At 41.8% G+C, this 24,098-nt stretch overlaps 2 protein-coding genes across 6 annotated transcripts in view; one reads left to right on the top strand and one right to left on the bottom strand.

The window, feature by feature from the left end:
• USH2A (usherin) overlaps window positions 1-9,430 on the top strand; it is a 418,893-nt gene extending 409,463 nt beyond the window's left edge. Inside the window, exons 69-74 of one of the 5 annotated variants that reach the window (XM_083433260.1) lie at window positions 767-850; window positions 2,481-2,734; window positions 5,784-5,885; window positions 6,427-6,498; window positions 7,865-8,089; window positions 8,916-9,430. In XM_083433260.1, the coding sequence (XP_083289386.1) occupies window positions 767-850; window positions 2,481-2,734; window positions 5,784-5,885; window positions 6,427-6,498; window positions 7,865-8,089; window positions 8,916-9,005 (827 nt within the window). In that variant the 3' untranslated portion in view covers window positions 9,006-9,430. Of the gene's footprint in view, window positions 1-766; window positions 851-2,480; window positions 2,735-5,783; window positions 5,886-5,992; window positions 6,057-6,426; window positions 6,499-7,864; window positions 8,090-8,915 lie in introns of those variants that run through there. The other 4 variants (XM_083433262.1, XM_083433261.1, XM_083433263.1 and 1 more) reach the window with 4 other exon arrangements.
• Window positions 9,431-12,062: 2,632 nt separating this feature from the next.
• KCTD3 (potassium channel tetramerization domain containing 3) overlaps window positions 12,063-24,098 on the bottom strand; it is a 31,142-nt gene continuing 19,106 nt past the window's right edge. The window contains exons 11-18 of the mRNA XM_083433280.1: window positions 23,196-23,283; window positions 22,904-23,020; window positions 21,619-21,789; window positions 19,607-19,762; window positions 18,010-18,106; window positions 14,314-14,498; window positions 13,822-13,960; window positions 12,063-13,315 (exon numbers count right to left, since the gene is read on the bottom strand). Coding sequence (XP_083289406.1) covers window positions 12,751-13,315; window positions 13,822-13,960; window positions 14,314-14,498; window positions 18,010-18,106; window positions 19,607-19,762; window positions 21,619-21,789; window positions 22,904-23,020; window positions 23,196-23,283 — 1,518 coding nt within the window. The 3' untranslated portion in view covers window positions 12,063-12,750. The remainder of the gene's footprint in view (window positions 13,316-13,821; window positions 13,961-14,313; window positions 14,499-18,009; window positions 18,107-19,606; window positions 19,763-21,618; window positions 21,790-22,903; window positions 23,021-23,195; window positions 23,284-24,098) is intronic.

Below are 24,098 nucleotides of genomic sequence, written 5' to 3'. Positions count from 1 at the left end.
AGAGTATTTTCTCTTGGTCCCTTCTCACTTTATGTTCTGCAGACACAGAAAATCACACCCAAGTCTGAATACTTGCAATATCCTTAGTGGGAAGGCATTAACCATACCACATGCAGTAGTAATTAAAATACTTAATAGGGAGACGATAAAAGGAGTTTTCTGTTTTCAGGAGAAGCTGTTTTCATAGAATTTAGATGCTAATGATTATGTTTTGTATATGAAATAGATCAATAGCCACACTTAGGCTGGTCATACGTCCTACATTGCAGAGGACAGTTCTATGTTTGAAGGGCTGTTATTCCTCTCTTTCTGAAGGCCCCGCACCCAGCAGGAAAAGACTGACTGGATTCCCGGGATGGCAGGGCCAGCCCATCCATGAGGCAAGATGAGGCAACTGCCTCAGAGGCAGCACATCCCAATGTAGAACTTTATTCCCCACTCCTTCCTGATGTAGATCTTCACTCACTCCTTCTTCCCTGGTGGGGAGGGAGGAGCCATTTTGTGCTGAAATGTCTTGGGCTGGCCACCCTGACTGTAGGGGAGGGACTCATGAACCTCCAATTGGTGCACTGCACTATGAGCATAGCAAGCAAGCAAGCAGCCAGACAAGCAGGGGGAAAGGAGGTTTCTGTCAATCAGTGCTGGTGACAGGCCATGCCTCAGGTTTAAAGCAGACATATTTAGAGAATTAAATAAGCAGAACAATAAAACGACAGTATAAGAAGTTTATACAGTGTGCATGTTTTAATCATACAGTGTTTTTCAGCCTATTCTTTTCAGGTTTCTTGTACCACTGACCAAGGAAGTGCAGTAACACCTGTGATCAAATACAACACTGCTACAGGAATCGGTAAATTCACAAAGGCTCCTCCTTGCCATTGCGTGCGGATTTGCTGTCAAATATTACCGGTGCACATGGGCTCTGTGTGTATCTCAAATAATGGAGTGATTCAGATCATGATTCTGTGTACCTGGTTGGGATCACACCATTAACAAGGCATTTCAAGGTGGATTAGACGGACCCCTTAAACTTCCAAGTGGATTTACAGCCTTGGTTTATCCAAAAGGTTAAATGCACAAATTTTCCACCTCCCCTCTTTTATTTTCTGAGAAACAAAGCCAAACTGACTGGAGAAATGGCCAGAGCTCGATAGGGAGAGAGACAGAGGAATCTTTCATTTTGCTGGACACAGTGAGTTGTTTTCCAAGGCCACTCCAAAATCACAGTGATTTAGGGGAAGAGAGGGTTAGGCAAATAATCAGTGTTGTTCTTCATGTGGGATTTAGTTACGTTTTAGTTATGAGAGCAGGGCATTAGTGGTGGAGTTAGAACACTGGGGTGGCTTGCTTCTTTCCCAATTATTATTTTTGCCTAACAAACAATTAAAACTCATAGCTTATTTTTTCTTCAGGGAGGGTACTTCCAGGGAGAAAAAGAAACTGCAACTTCTCCCATTAAAAAATAGTAATAACAAAACTGAAACCACCTAGCAGGATAGCTCCTATACCCATTCGTCTGGGTGTTAGAAGCTTTTGTGTCCAGGGGCACCTCCTTCATGTCTCCAGTGTTTGAACTGATTGCCCACAAAAGAAACTAGGGGATGGAATATGATTTCTATTTTCAGAAGGTAATGTCTGATCCCAAAAAGTCACCTTTTTAGAGTGGCAGGACCTGTGCTCAGGAATTCCCTGCCTCTGCTGAAAACTTTCCATTCCAGCAAGCCCCTGTTTTTACCTTTGTTTAAAATATTTTGTTAACCTTATCTTGTTTTTTAATGATGGTTTGATGCATATTTGTTTTTGATTGTGCTGTTTATTTTAGACATGCTTTATCTAAAATTGACTCTGTAGACCTCTTGCATAACTTTTTTTTCAGCAAGTGGTTTATAATTTTTTTTTTCAAAAAGAAAGAATGCACACCCTTTGCTAGAGAGACCAGTGACCCCTTTGAGACTCTTTATTCTATCCTGTTTAAAACTTATTCCTTCAAAAAAGTATTTCCCACCAGACTTCCCTCTTTTAAATCCCCTTCAAGGATTAAATGGACACAGTTGTTGTGGTGTTTTTGGCTCAAGTGCAAGAAAGCTTTTTGCAACATATATTCATGTGAACACATACACACACTACCTCCTGATAATTGTTTCAGCTGTTCAAGGTTACGTTGATGAATCAGCCTTCGCTTTTACACACACACACACACACACACACACCCTTCTCTTCCCTGGTAGGTGCCAATGCAGAGGTGATTTCCAACCCAAGCAGCAATGCCAGGGCTTAAAACATAGTCTCCAGAGTGCACTAAGCTTTATGATCCAACCCCCTGGCATACTGAGCCCCTGCGGCCGCTTGCAAATGAGCAGAGTGTGACAAACAGCCACCAGCATCTTTCCAACACCTTATAAAATCAAACAAGGGGCAAAGATAGATCACACTACATTTTCTCTCTGAAATAATGCGTGCCCACCCTCTTCCTTCCCCAGATATCACAGGCCCTGCGTTAACAACCCCGGGAGATAAGCACGAAGCAGAGGCAAAGCAGGCAACCTTCTACACAGAGCTGTGGTTTGTGGTCCTAATGGCCATCCTTGGCTTGATCCTTTTAGCAGTCCTGCTGTCCCTGATCCTGCAGAGGAAAATAAGCAAGCAGCCGTATGCACGGGAAAGGCCTCCTTTAGTCCCGCTTCAAAAGAGGATGTCGCCGATGAGTGTCTATTCACAAGGAGAGACGCACATGGTACGCTGCTTGGACTGTGAATTGTTTTGCAGGCATGCTCCCCACGTGTGCATGCATGCACGCATTAATGCACGCATGCAGACACCTGCCCACGCATGCACATCTAGATGGAGAAGCTTTTTGGCCAAAGGGAAAACTGCAGCTTCTGCCCTGGCAGGGACTATCACCCCCTTTACGTGTGCTAGTTCACATTAAGCAATTCTCTCGCAATTTCCCCCTCCACCTAGAGAACATACGCCTTTGGGCAGCCATACAAATGTAAACTAATATAAGTGAAGTAATTTGGGGGATCGTAGACTGTGGAGTTGGAAGGGACTACGAGGGTCATCTAGTCCAACCCCCTGCAGTGCAGGAAACTTGCCCAACATGGGGCTCAAACCCACAATCCTGAGATTAAGAGTCTCATGCTCTACCGACTGAGCTACCTGGAGAGGCCAGTGGTATCATCTAAGGCAGCTTCCTATGTCCTCAACAGTTAAAGCAAATTCACTAAGCACATGTGTAAGGCTTGCTGCTTGATTTGGGGCAGAGGACAAAAGCAGGAGATCTTTGTGGTATTCTCTCCCCTCTTCCCATAATGTTTCGCCATGTGTACTCATGTCACATGTTTCGCAACCAGCAGCACAAGCTGTTGGAGAAATGCACTGCCCAAGGAAGGGTGCCTAAATGTTTGGCGCGTGACGTGGGGCTGTCATTTTTGGCTGCAGTTCTACGCAACCAAGGGAGTTTTAAAATACTTAGCTTTGGCCAGGTGACACCTAAGTGGAGGATAACTCTGCTACCGCTCAGGATGTGCAACTTGGCAAAGGTACAGTATTTGAAGAGTGAAGCAGCCGCTTTTATCTGTGCCTTGTGCCTTTCTAAAGGGAATCGTTGCAGAATTATATTGCTAGCCATTTCCCCCTCTCCCACATGTGCTGTGTTCCCCCCACCCCCTTCAGACTGCACAGCATGCTTAAATGTTTCTGTCATTTTCGCAGCTCAAGCCTTTGTTAAAAGCCTCTTAAAAGAGCGCAGCAAGTCAACAATTTTAATTTTTATGTGGCTCCTTAAGGACCTGTCAGTGCTGTGGCTACTCCTCGAGCATTACTGAGTTAGGGGGCCAAGCGGGGGCCTTAAAGGAAAATGTTTGTGTTTCAGGAATGACCCTCAGGAGCTGGGGGATGCTGCTCTCAGCAACATTTCTATGGTGACTCTGGGTGGATTGTAAAGGCTAAATTAGGGCCTGTTTAATCAATTTTAGTTGAGTTTCTGAACTAGTAAAATGAGCTTTGAAAATAGGCTGGTTTGCCTTTTATAGGAATAGTCAGTTGTAGCTGAAAGAAAGGCTCAAGAGCACCAGTAAAAAAAAAAACAAAAAAAAAAAAAAAACTGAGGATGCAGTTTGATTATAATAAGCCAAAATGTGTGAAAAGTAGGTATTACAATAGGGAGAGAAAAACCTGAGTGTTGTAAATGCTTAATTCAGGCACCCCCTTGTTACAAGGCTGTAAAAAGTTCAATGAAATGGCTTAATAAGCTCTTCTCCCCTATTCTTTGTTCTGCCTTCTGCTCCTAGCACCAGGCACATCTCATAGTCTGGATAGGCCTTTAGGAACATTTGAAGCTGTGTTCTTCCAAGTCAGACCACTGGTCAAGCTAACTTTGTGTTGACCAGCAGTAGCTGCCCAGGGTTTCTGACCTGGATATTTCCCTGCCCTAATTATAGATGCTGGGGATTGAACCTAAGGCTTTCTGCATGCAAAGGATGTGCTCTACCACTGTGTGGTCTCCTCTTCAAAATACCCAGGATCCTTGCCTTCCTTTGATCCCACTTAACCTTGTTAAGGGCAAAGGAATCTGCCTTATACTGAGTAAGACCATGGATGCATCTAGCACAGTGCTGCCTGCGGCAGAAGTAGCCAATGTGATGTCCTTTCGATGATATTGGACTACAACTCCCATCATCCCTAGTCACTTGCCAGACAGTGTGTGGCTAATGGGAACTGGAGTCCAGCAGCATCTGTCGGGTACCATTTTGGGTCCACTACACTGGCTGTCCAGGGTTTCAGACATGGTTTTTTCAATTCCATAAGCGGAGATGCCAGTGATTGAACCTGGGACCTTTTGCACACAAAGGCTTTGTGCTACCTCCAAGCTACAACGTTAGCTGCTGGCATTACCAACACTTTGCTATGTTCTCAGTCCCAAATGGGGGGATCTAGGAACCCCCAGTCCACTCGCAGCTCAAATCCAGCTACTGAAAATGAGCTAGGCCTGGGTGGGAGGGGGTCCTCTGGGCCAGAGGTGGAGCTTCATGCTCTGGCAGTGGGGGGTGGAGAGCAGGCGGGGGCTGGGCTGGCCTGTGTCTCCCCCCCCTCCTCTTCCTCTGCCAGTGCTCTGGGCTATCCCTGCTCACAAGCATCAAGCATGCTGGCCATGCCTCCTGCTGCCCATACATTGAGAAAGGGCCTTACAGGTGGACTGGCATACACATGTATCCCTCCTACACTCAAGGGAGGCACCTGGGGCAGTCAGATGGCTATCGATGTATATGTGAGGTCTCTTCTCACACTCACCAAACATGTGGCCGATGGGTGAATCATCAGCAAGGGGGCAGAAAGAATGAAGAGAGACCCATTTTAAAACAGTGAACTTGAAATTGTCATAGTATATAAGTTTATGCTATTGTGTTCTATATATTATATGTTACCATTATGGGGTATTTTGTTTATTTGATAAATTTAATTAATATAATATAAATTAAAGCAAGCTTGCCCATCGAGATTTGCCAGCTACCTCTGACCTCAAAGGGAAACTAAAAGCACAGACAAGACAACCTTGTTTCTGCTCTGAGTGTGTCAACAGCAGGGAGAGGTTTACATGTAAAAAAGCCGCATTTCCATTCACTCTCTTTTCTAGTTTTCCTTCCCCTTCGCCTTTGGAAGGTTAACTGTCTGAACTGCTGCTCTTTCCCCCATCTCCTCTGTTTTAACTCCTTGTCTTCTCTGCTGCCTTGCCTCTCCTCCTTTATTTCCTGCACCTATGATGTTTCAAAAAAAAAATGCAGAAACCCTCTTTCACTGATAATCCCTGCCATCAGCCTCCTCTTGCTACTTCTTTACAAGTCCCTGTCATCTCGTCTTCACAAGTATCACAGAGCTCAGATAAGGTAAGCCTTTGCGATGCATATGTCTGCATAAACACTGAGAAAGATATATTTCTAAACTGCTAGGCAATGTCTTCTTTCTCCATCCCCCACCCCCACCACTGTATTAGATTGAGGGAGTCGCTCTGTTTTATTATCGCTTTCAAGGTCACCCGGCATAAGGTGCAGATAATTGTAAGTGCAGTTTTTTACACCTAACTCAATTACTGGCTTGAATCTGGAACACTCAGCCACTGCAGTCCCATACAAATGCTAGCAAAACTTGCCTCCGAGAGCAACAAATTGGCTTTCAGTTGCCATAAGCCTTCACTGCAAATACCTTCCCATTTTTCTGACTCCGTATAATGGGGCAATTCCTCAGCTGCTACAGATCAACATCGCTTTGCTTGATGGCACCGGAGTTTCACGGGCTTCCTCCTTGCTGGCGCCGTGGCCCGCGCAGTGCAGACATTCATTGCAAGCTAACCTTCCCGTGGAGCATTTGTCACAGCACCCAGGTCATTTAGAAATGCCATTAATACATTTCTTCCCTTTTTAATCTCAGTTTGAGACGGTTGCCGATACGTCTGAGTCATCAAGCAGCGTCACTCTCAAAAGCTACACAATGCACGCTGAGGTAGTGATTAGTGCCGGTCCGGCCTGGGTGACCAAGCGCTGGCAATTTTCTTGAGTGTTGGCATGAAAGTCTTTTTGCATGACACTTAACTTTATAGCGGAAAGGGGGATGGTGCTGAGCATGCTCTTGTATTGTGTTTCATTGTCCAGGTAATGGAGCAGGTGTAGAACTGGGGTACATGGGCTCAGGCAGAACTAATTGGTTTCTTTAAGAAAATTGAAATTGGGCTGATGCAACAGGTTTGTTTGGTTTTTTTTAGGAACATAAGAGAGCTAATTTCCATTAAATCACAAACTTGGGATAAGCCACACTTGGGAACCCAGGGGGGTTGAAAAGCTGAGCATTTACAGACAGTCTCAATCCATAACCATAATATCCATATTAAGAGCGTCAGAGCCTGCTGGATCAGGGCAATGGCCCATCTAGTCTCAAGGATGGCCAACTAAATGCCTATAGGAAGCCTATAAACAGGACCCAAATCCTAGAGCGCTATCCCCTTCTGTGGTTTCCAGAAGCTCCTTTGATCTCCTGGGCATGAATGTGGGCAAGTGAGTAGTGTGTTAGAGTCAAACCCAGAAGAGCTGCATTTTCATTCAGTAAATCCTTATTTAATCCCAACATCTTCTAGAAGAGCAAGCCATACCCAGGCTTGCAGGCATGTTTCAAACCTTTGCATTGTCTGAGAGTCTGTCCATTTCTTCCTGTAAAGTGCAATTGCAACAGTTTGGTGTTTTATGTGATAAACTATGTGGCATTGCTTCCTCATCTCTTGGGTTTGCTGTGATTGCAGTGCCTGCTTGTGTCTGTGGGTTTTTTTTTTACAGGGCAGGTCACTGGGAGAGCTATGTGACCAAACTCTGAAAGCAGAGAATGTACAAAGCTAGGCATAACCCATATTAGCAGAATCTTTAGAGACCCTACTGATCTACAAGCTTAAACCCCGCAGCAGTCATTCATTAGTGAACCAATGGCCCTGCTCACCTTGCAGGCACTGCTCAGCAAAAGGCTGTTGTTGGAGTGAAATGGGAATTGTGCCGGTGACATGCATGTATTGCATGCTTAGCAGGAGATCACCTTGTGAAACTGCATTGCAGAAGGCGATGGTTTCCACAGGGAACAATAGCTGAAGAGAGTGCTAATGATCCTTGCCATGTGTGTTTAATGGTGTTCTGTTATTGGTCATAAACTCTGCTGTGAAGATGGGCTCCTGCAGCATTGTGAAATTAACTCTCATCTGGTCATCAGCTAAGGACAGCTGATGGAAACCAGGGGGTCATTTTGTAGTGGAAGCCACAGTATGGTGATACATGGTTTGGTAAAAGACAACATTTTATTTATTTTGTCTCCTCTCCTTCCATGCTTCTAGGGATTAGCAGATACAAAAATTCCAGCACCAGTGTCTCCTTTGAGTATGCATAGCAATCAAAGTACTTCCGGCTTTCCAGTACCAAGCCAAAGCCAGATGCAGCGTACATATTCCCAAGGTTCTCTACATCGGAGTGTCAGTCAGCTTATTGACGTCTACGACAAAAAGTCCTTAATAGAAGATACCGTTTGGGATACCATTATTCATGGCCATGACAGTGGTTTGGTAAGTTCTTTTCAAGGGAAGACCGATAAGCTTTTGGGGCCAGTGGCAATTGCAGCATAAAACCCAGTGGAAAGAGAATGCTAGGAAACCCTCTCCCCCCCCCCCCTACAGATACAGTGGTACCTCGGGTTAAATACTTAATTCGTTCCGGAGGTCTGTTCTTAACCTGAAGCACCACTTTAGCTAATGGGGCCTCTTGCTGCCGCCGCGCTGCCGGAGCACGATTTCTGTTCTTATCCTGAAGCAAAGTTCTTAACCTGAATCACTATTTCTGGGTTAGCAGAGCATGTAACCTGAAGCGTATGTAACCCGAGGTACCACTGTATTAGTAGTTATGAATCCCTGCATTCCACCACTTCTGGCTGATAACCCTTTGTTTCCAAAGCTGTCTGTTCCTCTAAGGTTCCTTTGATCCTAATTTATACAGGGCACTGGGAAAACCCAATTACCTTAAAATGTACTTACCCACATGCACTGGTCTATTAATATGCCAGCAATTGATGGCCCCATGTTACAAATGAATGGACCAACTTACATGGTAAGTGTATTTTAATACAGTTGGGCGTGCATGGAAAGCTTACAAAGACAACTTACCATATGGGAGGAAAACAATATAAGCAAGTTCATTCCTTTCTTTCTAGATTTTGAGCCACATCCTATTAAGAGAGTTAAATTATCTACTTAATTGTTGAAAATGCCAACAGCGTTCCTGAATTAATATAGAAAGGCGTTGGGAGGTGAAGAGTTTCCACCATTATGTTCTTGGAACATAAGCCTCTTCAACAACAAAAAGAGTAAATTTATTTATTTGTTTGCTTGTTTATAGTATGTGGATGATGAAGATCTTGTGAGCGCTATAAAAGGCTTCAGTACTGTCACAAAAGAACATACAACATTTACGGACACACCTTTGTGAGTAGTTTTGCCACTGGTACGATGGCATAAGCAGAAGAATATGGAAGGTGTTTTTTCTTCAAGCCATTCTGAACACACTTGCCTTGTTTAGTCATTGTGATGTAATGTGCCTACCAATATGAATTATCTTGATTTTTAAATTTTTTTAACAGCATCAGTATTACCATATAATACTTGTGATAATGCATTGCTAAGAAGGGTAAGATTTCACCCTACAATGAAGATTTTACGGAGTAAATTTTATTTATATAGTAAAGTATGTATTATAAAGTTTTTAAAATGTGCACAACTGAGCCAGAAATCTTTATAAACATTTTAAGCTCCACTTACAAAAGTATGAAGGGAAACCATGGTTGGATGAAATGGTCCATTTGTCAAAAATGAGCCACTGATTATGCTACAACATATATAAAAGTTTGCCTTGAACGTTTCAGTCAAAATGTCTTTGTTTCAAAAAGAAACCAGTAAAAAGTAAATTGCGGTTGTTTCATCCCAAACATGAGAGTTTGGGATTGTGTGAACTTGTCCTGATACAACCATTTTCTTCACCCTACCACTTTTGGCACACCAACAGGAGAGATAGGTCTTGACCTCCCTTGTCTGCATCATCCATTAGCACCATAGTTCTCATACACCACTTCGGTTTGGTCCTAGGATGTTCCAAAGTACATGGTCAGGGAAGTAGAGAGTTTGATATTTATACAGCTGTACGTTCTTTCTAAAAAAAATGATTACTGAAATGACAGTTTAGTTTGACTCACTTGTACAGTGGAATCTTGGCTCACTACGAATCCTATTACATACCATACAGATTTCTTGCATCTCCCTTAAAATATATAAATTTTCCACTACTGTCCTAGCAATTTTTTCATTATAGTTCTTATTCTGCAGTGGTTTGTTTCCCTAGCTATGTGTTGAAATATTTCTGATTGCCCTGCATTGTAGACTGAAATTACAATTATTTGTAGGTCAGTTCCGTACCTAGCACTGAGTCCTACTGAATTCTTTGGGATTTACCCCCAGAAAAGTATATATAGGATTGTAGCCTAAATTGTTCCAAAGAACTGATCTAGGAAGTTAGTAGTTTAGGTATAAGCTACATCACTTTGCATCAATTTTCTTTGTTATGTATGTTCTGTGTCAATAGCTAACTTTAGCCGTTGTCTGTAGCAGGTGGTCATCTTATCACTGTTTTGTTAGGCACAGGTTGAAACAAAGGTGTTATGTACCTAGTTTTGTGGGCTGGATGCAAGGTGCTACTATCATGCCACTGATAATAACAAATCCATTCCCAGAAGCAGTAAGGCAGGTTTCAGTGCTACACTTATCACATGTGCAGATATGTCTTCTGTGGCAAGGGCATAAACATTTCAACCCTACACCAAAATTGAAGATTTGGCTTGGGAAGAACAAGAGTAGAACATTATTTCTAGTAGCAAACTGTTGTGTATGTGCTACTGACAATAAAACCTTTGCAGTTTTGTCTGTTGATAAGAAAAAGGGAATCACATTTGAACTCAGTCCAAGTGCACTTCAAACCATAAAGTCCCAAAGGACTGGGCCCACCAAAATTTATACTCTGGTTAGATGGTTTATGAAATGTAATTTCATTGTGTATTTAGAGCTGGATACTCTTTTTCTGTGTTTAATGTTACCTGTTGAAATAGCAGATATTTTCTTTTCTGCCAATATACTTGCGGAGCAAAGGACAAAATATTAAGTTACTTTAAAATCTGTCGTGTATCTTTTTTTACACAGAAATGCAAGCTAAAACTAAGTATTTTTAATTATTACATACAGAAATGTAGTACATTTCATAATGTCCCAATTAATAAATGGTTTTAAACAATATTTTTCATTGGGTGTCTTTGACTCATCTTGGCCTATGGACCTATTTATTGCTTCTATGAGTAGTTTAGGATTACTTTGGACAGACCACCAGCTGGACTTTCTAAGCACTTTTGTCCAGAATATTGCTATAAATTAACTATTGAACAAAAGTTAGAAAATGCCAGTATTACTTCCCTAGGAATTTTGGCTTTTTGCTACAGAAGAAATTATCTAGCATTTACCGCTAGTGCCTACAAATGTCTTGGGCTCCCAACTCCCATCAGCCCCAAAAATAATGCATGTGCATTGAGATTTGTGGGATTCTGGAGCAGTATTTTGTATAATGTGGATACCATCCCTTGTCATGTCCCTTGTATGTCAGGAGGATTCTGAAGGTGATTACGGGTCTAGTGGCTGCTTTAACTGCGGGATTATTTAAGAAGGCATGTAGTTGGTGTTCTGTTAGCCAGGGTATTTGGGTGTCCCCTAGTTTGTCTTGTATTGATATTGGCATGTTAATTTTGTAGAAGTCTGTTAGGTGGTGTTGGCCTTTGGCTTGCCATTTTTTTATTCAGAAGTTTTGGGCTGTGCGATGGGCTGTGGGCTTAGTGGAGATGTAGTTGGGGAAAATTTGCCTACTCCCCCCCCCCCCTTCCTGTGTGATCCTGTTTAGTGGTGTGGGGATTTTCCTTTGTTTGTTTTGGAGGAATGGGTATGCTATGGTGGGGGTGTTTCTGATTGTGTCTATCCATTGTTTTGACTCTTCTTCTAGAATGTATGGGATTATGCTTTACTGAAAAGAAGGAATGTATACACAGATCTGAATTGTTCCAGGCCTACTATGTGTGTGCATGGCACAGGAAGAAAAAGGAATGTAAAAACCTTACAGAAACAGAGAGATATACAATATACCAATGTTCAAAATTGATTTTAAAGACAGCTACGTCTTTTAGATTCATTGTTTGGCTCAAGCTGGAAGATGGTAAAAGCTCACCAATGCTTTTCTTTTGGTATTCAAAGCTACCCTATACAGGGGTGGGGGAGGGGGTAATGCTATGCAGTGTCTTAAAGCTGCAGAGTCAGATCACAAGTTTAATATGGCCTGAATCTTAATCTCTCTTATTGCTAGTATTTGTTGCTTATCTCAACTGTTAATGCTTTCCAGGAGGTGTTGCCAGTCTTGTAAGCAATAAGTGGTTTTTGTGATAAGTAAAATAATACACAACTATTAAATTCTTTATACTTTAATATTAAAGACAAATATATGCAAAATAATATTTTATAGCATTCAAATCAGTAACAAGATGTTTAGAATTGCAGTATGATTAAGTTAACAAATTGCACCAGGTGATGTATACAAAGTTTATTAATACTAGTAAAAAATATGGTGACTCAACAACAAAAAAGGCAAACGTAAGGTGAAGTGGCCATGCCACCCTCTTTCCATTATTATTCCCAATATGGAACCACAGAAGCATGAAGAGAGACTGAACTCACTGAAGACCAATAAGTAGGCAACATACATTAAATATTTAGCATGTGCAGAGCCACAAATGGGAATCAGAGTTACAGACATTAGAAAATGCTCCCCTTACAACAAAAATGGTAGTGCATGCCAGCCTCCATTAAAGAAAGCTTGAAATCAAAGTCTGTACCAGAAATGGACTCCATATTCATCGTTATATGAAGTCAACATCAATTTAGAATACTTTAAAAATGCTTCTGTTGGTTGTGCTGTGAAGCCAAGTCCTTTGTGTAGAATGATGTGTTCCCTATCCTGCTTTATTCTACTTCAAGAACATCTTGAAAGACACAGACTTACAGATGCCCACAGACACATAAATGTAAACATATTATCCAGTTTAGTGTTTAAAACCTTTGATATATATTTTGGATATAAATATCCTTCAGCATTTTTACAAGGTATAATCCTGGCAGTTAGAGTCACTTTTCTTATGCCGTGGGGAAACTGCTGTCTTTGTAGGTGACGGCGAAGCTGCCCCAGATGTTTCAGACCCTCCTTCCACAATACTTGGTGAAGACACCGGATGAGGTGCTTTCTTCCTCCCCAGGAATCCTCCTCCTTCAAACCCACCTTTCTTTTTATTGTCTGCTTTGGCTTCGTTTTCTTCATCAGTTCCTCGTTTCTTCAACTCCAATACATTTTCGGGCCCTTTCTGACCATCAGTTGCCCCATCTGCTGCTCTGGTAGCTCTGATCTCAAGTGCTGCTATTGAAGCCCTTTTGTCAGTTATGTTTTCACCTGTCCTCTTCACTTCTGTCTGTACAGGACTCTGGTTGCCATTCTGAAGAATACCTCTGTCTACCATAGTTTTGTTCAAATTAAAAGCCTGGATCTCTCTGTAGCTGTGAAAACTCTCTGTCCGTCGTGCCCTGGCTAATAAAGGGCTCTCCCTATATGGCCGTATGGAACCATATGTAGTGGTTTCGTGGATCATTTCACGGTGTTGCAACTGGAGGCTGAAAATATTTTATATGCATGAGTAAGAGCACCAGTCTTAATGAACACAGTCACACTGAACAGATACCACAAGCTAGAAACAAGGTATTCTCCTTTTCGAGCATCTATGGTGCTGTTGCTTGTGATGTTACCAGAGCTATTCCACATAAAGATAGTGGAAATTAAATGTTAATGGGGGAAAGTATCTGATCTTTCTGGGAGGCACTTATTTTGCATATTTAACAAAAATTAAACTTGTAACCTTTTGACTGTTGGCAGCTGACTGTACCGAAGGAGACTTCTCTGGCTGATATCTACATTAGTCACACTGAAGAGTAGATCCAGTAAAAATCAATGAATTTGAGTATGGCTCATGTTGGCTATCATTTTCTGTAACATGCAGTTCTAACAGGGAACCACTATGTCCAAAAAAATCCAAGTCTCAAAATGTTTAAAGTACTGAATGAAATGATTCGGATTACAATTTACCAGCCAGTACAAACAGGCACATGTGGCAAGGACATACCTGGAGCTGGATTCGCGCAGACGGCTTTGCTGCATCACTGAAGTGGCTGGGCTGATATTGGGAGTCGCACAGCGAGATGTGCTCAGGTCACACTGATCCAGAAGCTTAAGCAGTTCTTCTTCTGTAGGACCACCCACATCTTTTAAGAGAAAAAACAGAGACCAGACACATGCATTTAAACGGCCATACTCTGCCCACACTGCATAGCCCATCCAGATCAGCACCCTGTCTCGTTTGAGCCAAATACTGAAGTAGAACCCTGCCATTTTTTAGCATGCTGTTCCTATCCAGCCTTGCTGATCTAGTGCAATTCACTCGGAGATCTACCAATAAATCCTCAATCTACCTTCTTCCTACCTCTCGCTTTAAGCAGTAGGTTGGAACTGCAGTATAGGAAGAATACAACATCCTACTGGATAACAACTAAATCTGGCTTCTTTCATTAATAGAAAAATTGGATTACTGCACATCTGACTATATCAAGGCAGATACCTTTTTCTTCGCTCTTATTAACCATATCCATAGCAGTGGTGAGGTCCCACATCTGAATACTGCCATTCACGTGCCCCGTGAAAAGGTAGCGCCGGGGTCTGGAGCCCATCCGACTGGATCCCTCACATTCTCGTACAGTGAAGGATGAAATGGTAGTACAGTCAACAGCCTGAATTTCACATATCCTGCATTAGAAATTGCACAAGGGCACATTAAGTCAACCAATCTGCAAAAACAAGGGCCATTTTCATTTTTAGGTAAAAGCTTAGAGATTACTAGTAAAACAAAAATTGTAACAGAAGTGTTATTACCTGACGAAGAAATCCTTAAACACCAAGACAGCAGTATCTTATAAAATTTATTTAAAGAGTGCACTAAAAATAGGACTCTGTTACTACATAACACACCACAGATATTCTCTGCCTTTCAGTTATCCAAATATCCAATCTGACATGCAAGCTAAAAATCAGCAATGCAGCCCTGTGACAGTTATGGAAGGGGGAAGAACCTCAGGGCGCTCATGAGATGTGGTCTGCCAAGGCCAGCAACTGGCACTGATGTGCTTGTAGGTTTATAGACTGTGGCCATACTATACCATAATATCATCATGCATATGTTAAAGAATGTTCTAGAAAATGCTTTGCTCCATACTGATGTGGAATAAAAACTCAACTGTTTCCATCCCATAAATAGCTATGTAACTGCCAAGAGTCAGAATCCTTGCAGTGCCTTGCTAGTGGTAAATCACAAATTGTTAACTTGCGTATTATGCCGAATCAAGAGGGCCACAATTCCTCCCCAAATTTCGTGGGAAATTCAGTGGTAGTCACAAGGTTCTCCTGGAAGCATTTGTTCTATGAAATGTTCTATAAACTGGCATATGCTTTTTTGAAAATTCTGCCTAAGTAATTCCAAGAGAAACCTGTGACTACAACGTCTGCTTTGTAATTGAGAACCCGTCTCTTTTTAGCGAAGATGGCAGAGGGGATGTTCCCAAAGCAGCTCAAGAGCAAATGCAAAAGAAAATCTGGAACATCTGAATGCACCCAATGCAAACTGCTGCCATGGGAAGCAATAACCAACACAATTATTTCTGAGATAAAATGGGTATACATGAATGCAGGTTTAATTAACACGTAGAAGGCATAGGTTGATTAGAGTATGCCTCCAGTAATCAAAAGAGAAGGAGGAGAACAGAAAGAGGTCAAAGTTGAACAAGCTTTGAGTTATTATGTTAAGATTTACCCTAGTACAACACCAATTTTAATAAACGTGTGGCAGTTTCTTCCTGTGCAAGAACAGAACATTAAATCATAGTGATTTATAACATTTATTGGGATGATAATTTGGCCTCCAACCATATTACAGGCTTCTAATGCTATTTGCTTAAAAACAAACAAGCTGTCAAAGGGATAATCTAGGTGCACAGAAAATGTACTCTTGATTAATTTCTCTAACAGTTGCTTATGATTGTACGTAATGAACTTTGATGCAAAGAAGATTGATTCCCTTAAAGAGTTTTATTCATTACAAGATTAAGCAATAAGAAACGATAGGCCATGTGTTAAAGATACTGTGTGTCGGTGAATCACTATTAGTGGCCTTGGTTGTACTAGCAGTTTCAATTTTAGAACAGTGCTATTTCCTTTAACTAGTATCCAGGGCTTTCAAAAACACTTTAGCTGCTGTTTCCACGTCTTTGGATTTCATTTACTTTTAAATGGCCAAGCAACATATCATATTATTTTATGAAAGGTAGCAATACACACTAGCATATGGGAGGAACAGAAGAGAGCTCTAAAATAAGGGATATAATTAAATGCCCATTAAAAAAGTGGAAGTTAAATGCAAACCTGCCTGCAGGTAAACTATGGTTGTAAAATACAAATTTTACTATTATGAGTAAAGCCAAGACCCAAATTGATTCTTTGTCCTTCTATATCCTTGTACCCAGATTTTCAAATACTTATCAATGTTTAGTTCTTGAAATATTCCTGTAACTGAGTAAATTCATTTTAGAGATAGGTTGGACATGCAGAATCATAGCCCTCTGCTGCAAAAGTAGGATACCATGACACCCACTCATTTTTTCTGCTCATTGCCAAGGATCTAATAGCTGAAAAATAGACGCAGAATAAAGACGACATTCAGCAAATGATATGCAGGATCCAGAGGCAATAAACAGCTTTGAGTCCTAATCCTTGTGACACAGTATTAAAGTGACACAAACTTGCTTTCATACAGGGCTGGTCTTGACCTTGTGGAGAGAAACTGGTGCATGCATTTTGTGGACATTATCTTTACCATTTGAAGGGGGGAGGGGAGAGAAGAGTTCGAACAGCTTTTGTTAGGGCAGGAATTTTTATACTGTATTTCATTCCTGCCACTGTTTGCCCGAAAGCAGCACAGCACTAAGCCCCCCAATTATGGACTCATATTCTCAAATGCTATCTTTGCTGAGAGTGTAGAACAGGTGTAGGGAATGTTTGGCAAAGTTACAGGGAACCAGGCAGAGGGCCTTCTCGGTAATGGCGCCCTCCCTGTGGACCACCATCCCTTCAGATGTCAAGGAAATAAACAACTATCTGGCTTTTAGAAGACACCTGAAAGCAGCCCTGTTTACGGAAGTTTTTAATATTTGGTATTTTATTATGTTTTATATATTCTGTTAGCCACTCACAGTAAATGATACAATTATTATTAATTATTATTATTATTAGCCTTCCAGATGTTGCTGAACTCCCATCATACCTGGCCATGGCCCATGTTTGCTGGGGCTGATGGGAGTTGTAGCTCTCCAGAGGCCACTGAACTATAAATTTCCACACCTGGCGTAGAACAATTATTCTAGTGATAATTTCAAACACGATGTGCAGAATGTAACCTGCCTTCCCTCCCAGCCAACAGGATTACCAGAGAGTCATCATGGCACAAACATGAAGGTATTCTGTGACTCCATTATGCGTTCGGTCTTGGGTACAACAGTTCTGCTGGCCTTTTCATTTTCTTTCAGTATCCCCTGCGTCAAGAAAATGTGAGGCAGCAGTGGAGGAAGTATAATGTATGTTGCCCACAAAGTGGAAAGAGATAATGGAAGCAAAATTTGAGAAGAGTGGGATACAAAGCAAATTAGTTGACTGTACTTCTGCCATTGTCTATGTGGAACTAACAGGGAGATGAACATTTGCACTAATCACCTGGCCTGATGTGAGAAAAACAACACTGGCACCCTAACAAAGAAGCCCTCCTTTCAAACTCCCACATGTCATCAGTGGAAATCTCATGGATGCAGAGATATCTTTTATCATACATTAATCCGAGTTAGAGACAAAAGTCATGGTAGTTTAGTGTCAGCCAAAGCTATTTTGACAATCTAACACTGATTGTTGTGCCAGAGCTAATCGTGGAAACTTAACCAGAGAATCCTAAAAAAGCTAATTTGTTTGGAACATTAATAATGAACAGAATTATTATGCTCTTAGGTGGTACAGTAGCTCACACCATTTTGTAAACATTGGGATTTTATAATCATTGCAGTTAAAATTCTTGACATAATCTTACCACAGTAAAACTTCTTGAGCAAATCTTAACACAGTAAAAACAAACAGAACTTCTTGTTAATTACTAGTCTACAAATTTACAATTAATCTTGACCTTCACTTTAATACCCAGCTGCACAATAATTTTGTTGCTTACCTTTTTCCAGTAGAAGAGAGCCTCACAAATAGTTTGTTAGTGATAGGAACAACTTTTTGGATAAACACCTGTTGGTCATCACGCTCACCAAATGGTCCTGTAATTGGAAAGCAAAGATGATTTCTCCCCCTCAATTCAAGGCCCTTGAACATTTTTGAAATATATATAGGTAAAGGTAAAGGGAACCCTAACCATTAGGTCCAGTCGTGGCCGACTTTGGGGTTGCGGCGCTCATCTTGCTTTACTGGCCGAGGGAGCCGGCGTACAGCTTCCAGATCATGTGGCCAGCATGACTAAGCCGCTTCTGGCAAACCAGAGAAGGGCACGGAAACGCCGTTTACCTTCCCACCAGAGCGGTACCTATTTATCTACTTGCACTCTGACGTGCTTTCGAACTGCTAGGTTGGCAGGAGCAGGAACCGAGCAATGGGAGCTCACCCCGTTGCAGGGATTCGAACTGCAGACCTTCTGATCAGCAAGTCCTAGGCTCTGTGGTTTAACCCACAGCACCACAGTAAATATTAGATAAACACCCATTGAATTCTATCTACTAGTTTCCAAGTTTTCTGTGAAAGTTTTCAAAAAGCTGTCCAAAATGTTTAACAATGCACCTATATCACTACCGCAATGTGGCCCGTAACAATCCCTCACTCAATACTGTTCATACAGTCTCAATACTGTTCCTTTCCCCTTAAGGAAGTCTCGAAATCACCACCCTGTTTTTTATGGATTAAACTATTGTTAGTAGTCACCAGTTACTAGTCATTTTCTCTCTGCATGAGCTGTATACTCAGAAACATGTTTGCCAAGGGAGGATCATGGGGCTGAGAAAGAAAGAAAGAAACTTGTAGTCCCTCCCCCACTTTATAATCTTAATTTCATTTTTTATTTCATATTACCCTGAGTAATATCACAAAACTACAGAGTCGGTAAAGGTGCAAATGCATTAACTGTTCGGAGATCTGTACTGGTTGGCCATTTGCCCTTAACTGCTTGGGTCCAGCTTACCCCCTAGATACCCTCTCAATTGTTTGTTTGCAGAACTCTCACTGTCACAAGTGCCACGTAATACCCCTTCTGCACTTTTAAGAAACTGAAATTTTGGTGTGGCAGAATCTACACTTTGGAAATCCCAACTCCTTGCTTCATATTCTTTTTTAGTGCATGCTTAAAACATTTTTGTTTAGGGGGCCTATCCAGCCATGTAGAATTTATATATGCTTTCTCTCTCTTTAGCTACTGCTGATTTTAATTATCTTTTGAATGCTTTTAAATACCCGTTTTTAACTATTTTTAATCTGAAACTTTAATGTTTTAGTTTATACTTTTGTAAATTGCTTAGGAGGCTTTTTTTAAAAAAAACAATCAAGTGCTATATAAATTATTCAATGACTGAGAAGTGAATCCCTGGACCACCTTTCTGCCATCTAGCCCAAGGCAGCTACTTCTTCCACTACAGGCCATTTCACATATCCCCTCCTCTTGTCATTTCCCATATCCTCTTCTCTCTTGAACACCGCAAGATAGAAATGTTCCATTCAGAGTCTCAAAGAACAGATTAGCTTCCCGGCTGCTCTACTCAGAATGCTTTATCTACCTATATCATTTCCAGAAGAGTAACTGCCATGGCTCTCGGTCTCTTCCAAGGACAAAATTTTGAATGATGCCAAGGGAGTCGATCCTGGCTGTGTTGAAATCATTCCTCTGAAACGTGTCACTGTCCAGGTCCGAACATGATTGTTATCTGCACAAACTAGAAAAAGTACAAGAAAAACGGTTCACAAAAAGATACAGCTATCATTCTAAACCTCAACCAAAGTCAAAACCTCACAATACTTTTGTGTTACTAAATCTCCATTCCTGTAGCCTCAATGAAACTTTGTAAGAATTGGTTTGTATTTTGAGTGCCTTCCAAATGTCTGAACTGGGGGTGCTTGTGGGTCCCTTTGTTCTGTAGGCATAGATTCAGGTAGGTAGCCGTGTTGGTCTGACGCAGTCGAAATAAATTAAAAAATTAAAAAACTGTCTAGTTGCACCTTAGAGACCAACTAAGTTTGTTCGGGTAAAAGCTTTTGTGTGCATGCACACTTCTTCAGCTTCTATCCAGAACAAACTTACCGTATTTTTCGCTCTATAGGACGCACTTTTTCCCCTTCAAAAACGAAGCGGAAATGTGTGTGCGTCCTATGGAGCGAAGACGCTATAGCCCCGCGACCCTCTCCCGGCTGGAGAGGTGACACGCGGCTATGGCAGGAGCCTCTATAGCTGCGCGTCACCTCTCCAGTTGGGAGAGCGCGCGCGGGGCTAAAGCGGGCTTTTGCGAGAGGTGAGGGAATTCCCCTACCTCCCAGGAAAGCCAAGAGAAGCCGTGCAGCCCTTTTAAAGTGTGCGCGGCTTCTGCCGGTTTTGCGGGAGGTGGGGGAATTCCCCCACTTCCCAGGAAAACCAGGAGAAGCCGCGATCTCTTTAAAGGGGTTGCGCGGCTTCTGCGGGCTTTTGGGAGAGGTGAGGGAATCCCCCCACCTCCCAGTAAAGCCAGGAAAGCCCTGCGCAGCGTCTCCTGGCAAGGAGAGGTTGCGCTGGGCTAAAGAGGAAGCCAAAACAGCGAGCGGGATCCATCCCGCTCTCTGCCTTGGCTTCCTCCATAGCTGCGCGCAACCCCTCCGGCAAGGAGAGGCTGCACGGGGCTATGGATTCTTTAGCCCCACGCAGCCTCTCCCGGGAGGGAGAGGCTGCACGGGGCTAAATGGGAAGCCAAAACAGAGAGCGGGATCCATCCCGCTCTCTGCCTTGGCTTCCTCCATAGCCGCGCGCAACCCCTCCGGCAAGGAGAGGCTGCACGGGGCTATGGATTCTTTAGCCCTGCGCAGCGTCTCCTGGCAAGGAGAGGCTGCGCTGGGCTAAAGAGGAAGCCAAAACAGCGAGCGGGATCCATCCTGCTCTCTGCCTTGGCTTCCTCCATAGCCACGCGCAACCCCTCCGGCAGGGAGAGGTTGTGCGCAGCCTATACGCTGCTCTTTGGGGCTAGGGGGGAAATATTTTTTTTCTTGATTTCCCCCCCTAAAAACTGGGTGCGCCCTATGGTCCGGTGCGCCCTATGGTGCGAAAAACACGGTAGTTTGTCTCTAGGGTGCTACTGGACAATTTTTTAATTCCTTTAGGCATAGTCTGCTTAAGTCTTGCAGGAAGCACCAAGCACACTAAGATGAAGCTACAGTGCATCACTGTGTGCTAATAGTGCACCATACCCCTCAACTCTCTCAGAAACACACACTCACACTCTCTCTCTCATACACACAGAAGCCCCGGGAGGAGTCTGTGAAGTAAAGGATATATTGCCCAGTGACTGCCAACTCCCATCCAGCTATGGATATTTGCGTTTGAGCCTTGCCTCACCTTATCACCATTGCAACCTTTACTTTCTTCTATAAATTGCACTCATGACCTCTTACTCTCACTGGGCTTTCACACCAGAAACTCAGTATGAACAGGAGGTGCAAGTGGGGAAGTGGCTTTTATCCACTCTTTTTCCAGCTTCAGAAGTATAAAGAAATGAATACAAATTAAATAGGAAATGGCAGGAGATCCCATTTCTTCCAACACGATTACCTGACACCAAATGTTTCTCCGAGAGCATGATCTTTGTAACAGGGCTTCGATGAACTGTGAAAGTCTGAAAGAGTTGAGGGCCTGATCCAACCGTTTCTGGGTGTTGCACAATCACACGCACTGCTCCTGAACTTGTGCCGTATGCAATCTCAATCCAATTACCACTTACACCTACGGAAAACAAAACGCCAATACAAAACTGCACTTGCTTCCAAGATGGAATAGGGGCTCGAAGCTGCCTAGGAATGCTGCATAAACCAATGAGAGGCTTGTACACAGCTTCAATACTTTTTTAGAGATGTGCCCCATTTACATGCTAATATTTGCCTCTTACTATTCTGTAACAACTCAGCATTAATAACTGCAAATTTCTTTCCCCCCATCCCCAAGACATCATGAAAGTTGGCAAGCAGTGTTGGCAAGGTATGAACAAAAAATGAAAATTGAAAGAAAAGCTTGGAATTGTGCAGCAAACAACCTTATTGCATTACTAAGCCATCTTCCAGAATATGACACCTCTAGTCCTAGAACGGTTTAAACAAATTACGCACAGCAATAAACCTGGGTTTTTATCAAGTGTAAACTGAGAAAGGACAGGCATGCAATCCTGATTTCTAATGAACATGCTGCATGGTGCATAAATTTTTTCCCCCACATTCTCACGACGAAGATATTCTTAGGCAATGCTTGACAGTGGCACCAAGGAAGCCTCCACTTCCCCAATACTCACCCTGCAAAAAATATTATTTCAAAACTGCACTGTAGAAGACAACCATTTTTAAATAGGAATGACAGGGGCCCTAAAAGTCTGGCTGCTTGGTTTCAATGATAAATTGGATAATGTGCTTCACCTATAAAGAAATACTGTTAAATAATTCAGCAACTGATGTATCATTTATGCCATTCAGAAACACAATACTTGGGCTCTCTTCACAAGGTATGGCCATGACTGCACTAGGAAATGGCAGGTGTGAGATTTCTAGCTGCACAAACTTATGTTTGAATGAGCATAATGTGCTCACGTGTCATCTATATACGGACAAAGGAAAAAATTATGCCTCTGAATTTCGTGTACTTTAACATATAAATAAAAAATACCAAAATCCACAAACATCTTCCGGTTGAACATATCATTTGGTATGTTGCCTTGCAATAGGACAAATTTAAAATGGAACATTAAATTAAATTTCTTACAAAAGGATGCATTGAGAAGGTCATAATAATGCTCCCATACAGTATCAAACATTTATAATTAAAGGGTATTAAAGGTGAAGATGGTACACACTTGTTTTGGGTGTGAGGTAAACACTAAGTGCTGTTATGGCATCATTGGAAGGGTCATGGTAAAGTTCTGTCACCAGAAGATCATTATCCTTCATTCGTAGTGGAAATTTCTGCATATCTGTAAAATAAAAATTTAAAAACACACATTTATTCACCTATTTATAAATTACCCATCATCAAAATATATTGGGGGACTGAACAGTAGGTATAATGGTCATCTTAAGGTAGCAAATAAAAGAAATTCAGATCATAAATGTTGCTAATTTTGAATGGGAGAAATTTCATAGTCTTACCAATGTAATATATGGAGCCATTGTTGCAGCCCAGCAGTAAGAATGACCCAGCAGTATCATAACTGGTGATGGGAACAACATCTTGAACCTAAGATAAATAAAATGCAAGTAATGTACAGTATTTAAAATTGCATTTTTCCCCATCAGAATGTATTCAGTATTTCACTAGAGCCAATGCAATATGGACCTATACCGTCTGCCAGTGTACTACAATTTTCCTTTTTAAAAGTGAATATAATTTTATTAGAGTTTAATTGGAGCTATTGAAAGAATGTTAAAATTTACATAATATAAGGCAACTTCCTAAAAGTTTATGAATCTGTGAAAGAACCTCATTGCCACATCTTGAAAGTAGCTTCTCTAACTATTTTTCAGATGTTGTAACCATAGGAAGCTTGTTTCTCAAGAGCATTACAGCCCATGAAAATTAAAACAAAAATAGTATTTTGTTGATACTTCTTTGAGAATGTTCCCCTTCTGACTGAATAATCAAACATGTAAAGTGAAGACAGTTTTCAGGAACCAGCTTCCAAATAACCTGCAAGTCCACTCTTGCCTTCAAATGTTCCCACCAAATAGCAATTCCAGAAAGTGCAATTCACAGCGTTGTTTAGCAAGTAACTGATCTGCTCAAGAGCAATAATGATCAGCAAGTCTGTTATCAGTTCCATCCAGATTTCTCTTGCTGTTCCAAGTTAAAATGCCTTTCTTAAGAAAAGGCAAACTATCTTCCATCTCTGTGTTTCAAAATGCTGCCCACATTTGGGGAGGAGCATACATGTCCTGCGCCCATTAGATGGAACACTTGATAGACAAATCTAAAGAAAGCGGGTAGCAGTTTTAAGAAACAGAACTCATTCTTAACAAGAGGAGGGAGAAAGGTTGTTTTCTGCTGCTCCAGAG

Source organism: Podarcis tiliguerta (genome assembly GCF_965153285.1).
Source record: "Podarcis tiliguerta genome assembly, chromosome: 3".
Taxonomy (NCBI): domain Eukaryota; kingdom Metazoa; phylum Chordata; class Lepidosauria; order Squamata; family Lacertidae; genus Podarcis; species Podarcis tiliguerta.
This window is presented reverse-complemented; position numbering and strand designations above follow the sequence as displayed.